Source organism: Sinocyclocheilus anshuiensis, unplaced genomic scaffold (assembly GCF_001515605.1).
Source record: "Sinocyclocheilus anshuiensis isolate Anshui unplaced genomic scaffold, SAMN03320099.WGS_v1.1 scaffold681, whole genome shotgun sequence".
Lineage (NCBI taxonomy): Eukaryota > Metazoa > Chordata > Actinopteri > Cypriniformes > Cyprinidae > Sinocyclocheilus > Sinocyclocheilus anshuiensis.
In genome coordinates, this window is record NW_015537978.1 from 149,756 (window position 1) to 160,169 (window position 10,414).

The window sequence follows — 10,414 nt, forward strand, 5'->3', positions numbered from 1 at the left end:
ACAGGCGTCCATAAATAAGACAAGTGGATGATAACAGGATAGCCTGCAGTGCGGAGCCGTGGGAAGTAACATTGCTCGTTAAGATAAGACGGTAATCCTGCAATCGTGTGGCGAGATAAAGTCAGGACACCGCGGAGAGCGCGAGCTTGACTCTGGGCTCGAGACACGTCGGTATTCGGATAAGGCTCTGTTTAACGTGACTTGGACAAACGACTAGATAATTTTTCAGTTTTCCTCACAATTACTGAAATATTAATTACTTTATAATTGTTTCTGTGGAGTGACGCATGGGTGAATTTATTTCTCTTGGGATTCTGTGATCTGTCAGTCAGAATAGAGCCAAGTAGAATCTGTAAACCAAACCTCAAACCATTTGCAATAATTTCCCAAGCATTACATATGTCTACCGCTAGTTTTTAAATTACGTAAAAAAAACAAACATTAAAAACAGTGTATTTAAATTCAAGTTTCTTTTTAAATAACGCAATGCGTATTTATTTTACGTTCTAACCTTTCAAACCGTAAAACTAATAAATTGCGCCACCTAGTGTGCGGTCATTTATTAGTAAACGTTTAAATTCGTGTGACATTGAAATATCAAATGAAATAGTTGTTTGCAAAACCAATTTGGCATGTTTTCGAATTTAAAAATTAAAGGCAATCATTTAAACATATTAAAATATATTTAAAAACTTTATTTAAAAATATTAAAATATAAAAAAATATGAAATTGTATACAAATGGAAAGATTAGACCACAAACGTGTGCAGTTTATACAATGAAATATTTTACTCCTCATTCTGCATTCAGACAAGATACAATCAGTATTTTCTCCTTCGTTAAGGCAAACGGCATATACCTATCAAATCAAGCTCTGTCATCTCACTTTCTGCTCCAGTGTAAGCTGTAGGATAGCTGTGTGTATTATCTCTGATCTCGCTTAAGTAGCATGGAAAAGAAACATACTCCAAGACCAAACACACTGACTCACGCAGATAAGCAAGAAACAACAAAAAAATATAGTTCAACAGGCTGATTGTTTGGGCCAATTCCACAGTAGCCACTTAATCAGGACTTAAGTGTATGTGTGTTCAGTCAAATCTAAAGGGCACTTCACAGATCTGTGTTCAAGCAGTCAAAAATGCTGCCTAACTGTAAACATGAACGAAACATTTTATCACAACTTAAAAAAAAAAATGACCTAATTTTTATACTCAGATCTTGGCTTCCACCCTGTCAAAAGACCCTGAAGAGATGAAAATTAATAAAGTTATGAGGAACAAAAATCAACCTAAAACTGCAACCTGAGAAGAGAAACAAAAGAAAAAAATCCAGCTGCCATAACAATGGCAATCTAAAGGGGGGCTTAACCCATATTCTATTTCAATCTAGCCATATGTTAGTAATTAGATTCTATAACAAAACTAATGTTACAAAAGTCATAAACATCTATTGTACCTTTAAGTTTCACAACAAACTTGAACAACAAACTTGAAAGCAATAAAATCCAGTATTAGATCTTTCATTATAAACGGGCTGTCATCTATCATTGTCATGTAATTGTTTCTAAAGCAGAAATAACAGACAGCAACGTTCAAGTGAATCTTCAGTCTAACATGCAGGTAACATTTATATACCCTAGAGTGACGGGTGAAATACAGTGAGTGGAGAGTGAATGGAAATCAAGATTTTAGGAGTTGTTACATATCACAATACCCTGCGCATGCAGCAGAAAGAGGGTGCTGTGTGTAGCACAAAGGGCTTTCGTTCTTTTCATTCACTGTCCAGAATGTGTCTTCAGTTAAATGGTGCATGTATGGAACTCTTACAAAGGAACATGGCTTAACAGAGCCAGCAATGGTTCTCCATCATATGAGTTTGTACACAGTGATGGCGTGTGTGAAGACATGATGTGTGTGTGTGTGTTTGTGTTATAAGGGGACATGACTAAACAAGTATGAAACTGACTCCCCATTATGTGTTCGCCTAATGGCTTCAGCCAGGATCATAGAAATGTCGATCACCTGGAAAGGAAAAGAGAAATAAATTAGTCAACATGCTCTGAGTAATGAGGAAAAAATAAACCATTTCTACTATATGAAAAACAATCAAATCAGATAATATTTCAGAAGTTAATACCAGTTCAATTACCGGTCAAAATTTTGGGGTCAGTAAAATATATATATTTGAAAGAATTTACATGATTTTATTCAGCAAGGGTGCAATCAATTGCTGTCATTTTGAGCTCCCTATTCATAAAAAAATCCTGGGAAAAAAACAATGTATCACCATTTCCACTAAAATAGCTGTTTTTAACATTGATGATAAGAAGAGTTTCTTGAGCATCAAATCAGCATATAATAATGATCTCTGAAGCATCATGTGACACTGAAGACAGAGGTAAAGGCTGCTAAAAATTCAGCCTTCCATCACAGTAATAAATTCTATTTTAAAATATAAAATTGTTATTTTATATTCTAATAGCATTTTACCATATACAGGCTTTTACTGTATATGTTGGATAAGATAGTATGTATCCTGGGCGAGCTTTTGAACGGTAGCAGTATATGTATCAAAAATGGGTTGTAAAATTGTGAAACCTTAATAGACTTGCATATAATCACTGATTTCCCAGTTCACTTTGATTCAGATTCACAAGCTTGATATTCAGTTCTGATTTTGAAATATACAATGTGCAATTGTTACATAATAATGTGATTTTTTATATTCCACTAACATTTGTTTAATTAAAATAGAAACGGATAGAAAAGAACATAACAGAAAACATAAAGAACCACAACATCATTTTCTATAAGATTAATGTCTGTGCCTGAATCTTGTTGCAGTGTTTGATTTTGTCCTCCTGTGGAATTGTGTTGGTGACCACAACTGCCTCGAAGTTGGCATTGTTGATCCGAGAAATGGCTGGACCGGAGAAGATACCATGGGTCAAGATGGCGTACACTTTAGTGGCTCCCGCAGACACCAATCTGAGAGAAGACAGAGACACACGAGCAATTACACAAACAGGCAAGAACATGGAGGCATGATGTCTGACAAATCAGCAGGATAATCATGAATGTGCATTTGTTTGAGCATGAAAGCGGTCGTGTATCATGCGTGTCCTCACTTGTCAGCTGCGTGACATACTGTCCCACACGTGTCTGCCATGTCATCGACTAAAATTGCCACTCTGTCTTTCACGTCCCCAACCAGCACCATACGATCCACCTCGTTGGCCTTCTTCCGCTCCTTATGGATTAAGGCAAAGTCCACATTCAGTCGGTCTGCGATGGATGTCACTCTAATAAAACGAACACAACATTCTTAAGCAACATTCTGTACAACAGTGGTAAATGACCATGGATGCATTCAGGCTTCTCTGCAAGTGTCACATGCACATCACAGAGAAGACACATGTGCAAAAGTTACAGTAAAAACACAAGTACAGTACAAACACCAGTGTGCATAAGCTCACTCACTCACTTGAGTGTCTTAAATGGTTACAAAAGGGGGCGCTGTAGTCAGTACATCTCTCAAAAGACAAATCAGCATGATTAAATTAGCCAAGCTTTAAAAGGCTTCAAACAGATTTACAAAAAATGCCCACCACTATAATATACTGCTGAAGGTTTAGGCCAAGCCATCCACTGTTAGCAGAGTCACACACTCACACAAACACACAAAAAAACCTGACATTTCCTTACCCTCCACACCTAAAAGAGTAAAACACACTCATGTCCATCGTCTTCAAGAGCCTGATCAACATTATAGACTACAATTCTCCAGGTTTAACAACCTGAAAGGGTTACGATGCTATAAAAATCAAATGATATGTAGTCCAAAACTCAAAAATATGATAAAATACATTATTTTAAAAGACTTTTTAAAACATAAACTCAATGTGAAAAGGATAAACAAAGAGAAATCTGAATGGGAAACAAGAGTGACAGTGAATTAAGGAAAGAAATGAAGAGAATGGGTCTCATTCACTAATAGTTGTGTGAATTATTCACATTTATACAAACAGAAAAAAATCGGTAAAGAAATTCCACCTAATTCACAACACGTGTGTGCAGACTCCAATTAGTTCTTAACCTCGTTGTAATGTCAATGAATTTGGAGTACTCTAAATTGGCCACCACATGCCTGAGGTTAGCCATTTGTATAAAGTCTTCTACACACTGCACGATTTTAGCAATCCTATAAGATCATTACCAATCACACTGAGCGACATGGATCTAATAAACTTGGGTACAACATGTATGCAGACTGTACGATGATGACACCTAGTGACTTGTAGGCTACAGTGCAAGTTACTATTAAGAATAGAATAAATCGTCATTAGCATGCGCTAGTGGTAAACAAAAAGAGCATGACGAAGCAGTTTGGCAGCTGTACTTCTTATGGTTGCTGAAAAACGAGGAATCTGTGAAAAAGGAAGTTAAGTGAGTTTGAGGTAAGCAGTTTTAAGTTTTAGCGCCATGTTGCGTTGATCAACACGCCATTTCATGTTGCATTTTTATTGGCTGGTCACTAAACATGGGTCGTAGCAGCAAAAACACTGTGTGATGCTGAATTTCTGACATTGTCAGAAAACGATCCCAGGCTGTCTTTGGTCACAAGACCGTGACAACGGCCGTCTTTAAACCTCTCTCACTGTCCAACCACCGTTTAGGAGCCACGATCACAGAAATCACCACGATTGTCTCACAATGCCAATCTTTCGTCTGGGACAGCCGAAAATTGTGTGTAGAAGGCTTAAAACACAACCAAACCATTTCCACATAAGGGGTTTCCGCAGAGGTTCAGTCATTCTCAACAATTATGAAAATTAGACCACTTTTTTTTAAACTGGTGATTCAATGTTTTATATATAATTGTTTAATGATTTAATATCCATGTATAAATTTTCATCTTAATATGCTTATAAGGCCACAAAGAGTATATGATTTTTGTGTTCGTGGGGTATCAAGTGTTCCCAGATTTTTTCAGAAATTTTAATTTAAAGGGGTGGTTCACAGTTTTTTTTCTAGGCTTGATCGTGTTTATGGGGTGCAGTCTAACATGTGTTAATGCTTCGTTTTTTAAAAAACGCATTATTTTTCACATAATTTACGTTTATTCCACACCACTCTGTCCCTTCTCTGAGAAACACGCTGATCATTTCCTTCTTTTATGAAGCCCCTCCCTCAGAAATAGGCGATGGGCTCTGATTGGTTAGCTAGCCCAGTGTGTTGTGATTGGCTAAACCGCCTCTAGTGTGCGTCTAAATGTCCCGCCCCTCACCTCAGCAGCATGTGCTCCAGTTGTATTGTAAACAATGGCGTCGTTAATATCGCTTATCAGTTTGAGCCCGATTGAGAAGCAGAGGATATTATTGAAGAGGATCGTGCAGAACCTGTGCAAGCACGGCTTTTAATGGTAGGCCTATGTTTTTTGTTTGTTGTTGTCGCATACTTTTAGATACGCTGTTATTTGCAAATGCTACTGCTTATGTTCGATTTTTAATATACAGTTTTATCCTGATTAAAGCTTTAATACAGTACGGCAACTGCACCATGTTTAATGCTTCTCATAGCTATATGTGAATATAAGTGTATAATTGGAACAGTTCATTGTTGGATCTGAGCTGAATGAGACCGAGAGAGAGAGAGAGAGAGAGAGAGAGAGAGAGGCAGAGTGTTAAAAAAGTGAAATCGCAATCAACCACCCCTTTAAAAAAAAAAAAAAGAAAGAAAATTAAAAAAAACGTATTGATGTTATAAAAGTTATAAGAACCTTTGCACACAGGTATCAACACACATTTGTGTGTATGTATGGTTAGTGAACGAGACCCAATGTTTTTGAGAGACAGAAAAGGAAAGAAAACACACCTCTTGGCTCCACCAGCATCAGGAGAAACAATGGTGCAGTTCTTCCATTCATTGATGTTTTCTTTTATCCATTTGAGGACTGCCGGCTCAGCGTACAAGTTATCAACTGGGATGTCAAAGAACCCCTAACAACACACACACATACAAAACACATTCACTCAAATTCAAACCATTAAAAAAAACTTTCAGTGTCCAAGTCTCAACTATAAAATGCTGAAGAAATTGAAGGCGCACCCAGTTCTATTCAGGCCTGACTGTAGGATTATGTCTGTGATCTCTGTTCATGAGAGATAAGGGTTTGTTTTGAGCTTGTTTGGAGGAAAGGCACTGCACTGTTTTTACCTGAATTTGAGATGCATGAAGGTCCATAGTGATGATGTGGTCTGCACCAGCTACAGACAGCATGTTGGCGACCAGCTTGGCTGAGATTGGAGCCCGACTCTACAGACAAAATTCTCACTCATAAACATATACTCATAAATAAGTAACATCACAACCACTAACCAAATACACATTAACAGGAAGATATAGAAGGGCTAAGCAAGCATAATTAGCTATGCCTTATAAGTTGCCAAAGGGCCAGAAAACACAAGCCGACACCACAGAAGAAAGACTTACAGAAAATAGCCCACATGGATCCACCAACAGTGATGCGGTTAATGTATGATTAACTGTGTGTACGTGTTAATAAGCAAGCTGTTCCCCTCACCCCCACCTTGTCCTTCTTGTCCTGCCGAGCGTAGGGGAAACAAGGAATAACCGCCGTGACTCTGGAGGCCGATGCAATCTTACAGGCATTGATCATGATCAGCAGCTCCATAAGATTGTCGTTTATTTCGCCACAGCCACTCTGGACAATATAGACATCTTCTCCACGCACACTCTCTCCTATCTCTACACTGCAAAAACACACACACACAAACAAACAAGGTTGAGTGGATCTCAGTCACTAAAGATAGTGCACTATAAATCTATACTTGTCTGCCTGATTAGAGGTGTATCTGATTTGAGTTGATTTTTAAATATAAACACCACTGGGGTTCAGAATGTTATCCATTAAAAAGCAAACTGAAACTATTGCGTCAAAAACCTGACTGCATTTATCTCATGTCAGCAGCAGATAAAGAGTGTGAGCCACATTTTATCTTTTAGGGTCACAAGGCTTCCACTCATCTGGAGTTAAATGTCAATTATATAAACACAGACACCAGGGCCAAGATTAGATTTAATCTCACGATATGAAAGTGGTCGTGTACCTGCATATTCCTTCTTTTTAGCTATGGAAGTGAAACTAACTCTATTAAAAATAATTATAAATAATGAAAAAACGGCAGCATTTCACGAGGGTACATTTAATAGCGTTATAACTCCTCACGTGGCAAAGCAGGCCAGACAGTACGTTTAAAATTAGCATTAGCGGCCCCGAGTCACATGCTTAATGCAGGTGCATGCTGGGAAATTGAGTCTGGTGCCTGTACGAGGCGCATTGCGCCAGATGACACCTTCCAATTCAGAAAACTACAAACTAAAAAAAAACGTGGTTGCCATGTGTTTACCATTCCGTTTACCCTAGCCAAAACATTCCGGGAAATCAGTTGCAAATCTGACTGTAAATAACTCACCAGGTTTCCTGATTGCTGAATTTTTTGGTGACCACTTTCCCCAGTTCGAGTCCCAGTCGGTCCGCGATCTTCTGCGACAGATCCGGATGCGAACTGCCTGAAAATATCTTAATGTTTGGCATTCTGGGCTGATCCGTGGTGCCTATAGTGTCGGGATGGTGTACAGTGTTTTTAAAAAACACTGTAAGCTAAAATTACCTCTTCTAAATCAATGTTTGATCTCAATAAAGTAAGTGAAGAGGGCCTGGTGCAGGTCGTCTCTTCTGAATCGGATCCGTCCGCGCAGGCAGCAAAAGCCACTAGTACGTGCCATCGTAGCCCCGCCCATCTTCTTCTTCTAATAACGTTTTATGGCGGATGGCAAACCAACTTCTGGTGCATTTACCGCCACCAACTGGACTGGAGTGTGGAGCACTAATAAATACATATTTATATTTATCTATATTTTATTAAAAAAAATAAATAAATAAAAAACACACACACATTCCTAAATTCTCCTGATTAATCCTATTCCTTTAATGTATTTAACAATAGCACCATATATTTTACCTTGTTCTGCATGCTCTTTCAAGAGGTTTGACAAATTAAATGATTCAACACCCATGTTTCTTACTTCCTTAATGAGTTTTAACCTTTCTTTTTCATATTTTTTACATGTTATTAAAACGTGCTCTATTGTTTCTGCCTGATTACAAAAAATACATTGACCTGTTTCATGTTTTCCTATATTAAACATAGCCCCGCCCACTTCAGTTAAACACGCCCATAAACTGTGGCGCGCGTCAATTTCGGCGCTATGACTGGACATATTTCTGGGGGCTAGATGACTGGCAGCTAAACAGACATGCACGCAACACACTTTATGATGTTCCAGCGTTTCGCTTGCGTTCGTGCACACTCGGTCAAAAATGACATTGCTTAATTTAATTTTAGATGGGGATTTTTTTTTTACATTTATAAACACCGGGACAACTAAGCGGTCTCTCAGCCAACTAGATTTGCTAGATTTTCTCGATAACTTTTTGAAATCACTTTCATTAAGAACAATATAACATATCGTTTAACAGTTAGAAACCAGTTAAAGGCACAATATTTAAGATTTTTTTATTAAAATATCCAAAAACCGTTAAACAAAAACAGTGTTATATATTTTACTTGTGTACTTACATTATCCCAAATGTTTCGAAGAATGTTTAAATCCAGAGAAATAAGCAATTTTAACTAGTGACAGACCGTGTCTATAGTGTCATTGTGTCGCCTGCCAATTACGTCATAACCCCTCGATTTCCGGTTTTGTTTTGTAGGAAACGTGGAAACACCAAAGACGCTTTAATATGTTGTGCGTTTTAATAGACCGGTGACGACCGCACAGAGTAGCATTATAACAGAACTTTCAAATGTATCTAGTATGATAAAACAGCGCTGCTTACTTCCGCTGCTTTCCGGACGTATCACGCTCGTTCAGCGGCCTCTTTCCATTCGACGGCTTTCAGCCTCACCCTGCTTCATTCTACTACGTTAATAAATCATTAGCTCATCCATGAACATGATTTCTGCCAGAATCCCGTCGGATTGCATCGGCTGTGGGGATGAAGACCACAACTCCCATGATTCCACACTCAGTCACAGCGCCATCAAACTAGCCTTTGTCTCTGTTTATTTTGAATACGCGCCCTCTAGCAGCGAAAATGACATTTTGTGCCTTTAAAACAGAGAAATCTTATGTCTAAAAGTCTAATGTCAACAGGCTTTTATTAAAACTGTCTTGTGTATCATATATATAGCTTATATACAGTTTAAATATTAACAAACATTTGCAATGAACTCATTTTGCAATGACCCTACGCTTCATAAAACATGTAAATTATGTCTCCAGTGCAGCTGGTTTATCTAGTTTTTAAGTGAATTCCTAGGGGGGAAAAAACTCTGGTTGCTATAGTAAATAATGCACTCTAGTGGTAAAAGAGGTGTCGTCTGTGTTCCTAGGACTGCTTTCTGTTGTATAGTTGGCAAAACCGCCATCAAAACTGATTTAGAGATCTGATTTAGAGAATCGATAAAGCCTGATCAAATTAGATTTGTTCATGTTTCCACAAACAAAAACGAGTCAGTACTGAAACGAGTGATCAAAAGCTCTTTTAATTAATATTTATTCCATAAACATGATTACAAAACTCAGCAAGTTACCAATAGTACATTTGTCACCACACAGGCTTGATCACAAATATTTCAACTTTTGTGACAGATACAACAAAAACAAAGTACTAGAATAATTTACATGAAATCTATAAAACAGCAATGAGATCACAAATTAGTGTTATTGTTCCACTGTCTGTTTTCATGGTTTCTTTTTTTATCTTTAAATTAATATATATTTTAACTAGAGCACAACACTCTTACAACAAGATTGGTCCAATTACAAAACCTTTCAACAAAGAGTCACAGCTTGCTCTCCTTCTCTCTCCTTTACAATCGTTTTTTATTTATTTTTTATAGTATTTTCAATTTTTGGCTTTAAAACAAACAAACAAAAAACAAATAAGAGAGAGAGAAAGAAAAAGAAATAAAGAAAACATCATGGCAATTAGCAACCTTTTCACTTGCCGAAAAGGGAAAAGAACAAAGCCACAGTAAGAACGACCTCACATCACTTTCTAAGAAAAATATACACTTAGAAAATATGTTACAAATTGGCACAATGAAAAATATACAGGTCATTATTTTTTTTTCCTACATCAAGAAGTTCATTGAGAATCCACCTGGAGAAGACAGACCAGGCAGTAGAAAGAGTTTCTTTTTTTCCTTGATGATGAAAAAAGGCAAAAGTAGTTACAAGTAATGGAGTGTCAAATAAATCATGAAGAAAAAAAAGACTTCCAACTTGACAATATAATACATTCATAAATAGGGCACAAT

At 37.4% G+C, this 10,414-nt stretch overlaps 1 protein-coding gene across 4 annotated transcripts; it reads right to left on the reverse strand.

The window, feature by feature from the left end:
• Positions 1-767: 767 nt before the first annotated feature.
• LOC107672505 (ribose-phosphate pyrophosphokinase 1-like) lies at positions 768-8,298 on the reverse strand. Of its 4 annotated transcripts, none has more exons than XM_016465736.1 (9): positions 8,247-8,298; positions 7,499-7,826; positions 6,592-6,775; positions 6,219-6,317; positions 5,877-6,001; positions 3,708-3,716; positions 3,131-3,304; positions 2,831-2,990; positions 768-2,024 (listed from the first exon to the last, which is right to left on the reverse strand). In XM_016465736.1, exons 2-9 carry the CDS (start codon positions 7,618-7,620, stop codon positions 1,932-1,934), a joined length of 966 nt encoding a protein of 321 aa, XP_016321222.1. In that variant the 5' UTR covers positions 7,621-7,826; positions 8,247-8,298; the 3' UTR covers positions 768-1,931. The 4 variants fall into 4 exon arrangements, with proteins under 4 accessions (XP_016321222.1, XP_016321213.1, XP_016321238.1 ...); XM_016465727.1 differs by having other exon boundaries at positions 6,586-6,775; XM_016465752.1 differs by lacking the exon at positions 3,708-3,716 and having other exon boundaries at positions 8,247-8,295.
• Between the last annotated feature and the right edge of the window lie 2,116 nt (positions 8,299-10,414).

What these genes read in the sequence shown, in the direction of transcription:
- LOC107672505 (XM_016465727.1), bottom strand. Translation starts at nt 7,620, where the DNA reads ATGCCAAACATTAAGATATTTTCAGGCAGTTCGCATCCGGATCTGTCG. An exon ending in TTCATGCATCTCAAATTCAG is followed by an intron (nt 6,002 to 6,218) that starts GTAAAAACAGTG and finishes GTGTGTTGTTAG; the next exon opens with GGGTTCTTTGACATCCCAGT. An exon ending in GTATGTCACGCAGCTGACAA is followed by an intron (nt 2,991 to 3,130) that starts GTGAGGACACGC and finishes GTCTTCTCTCAG; the next exon opens with ATTGGTGTCTGCGGGAGCCA.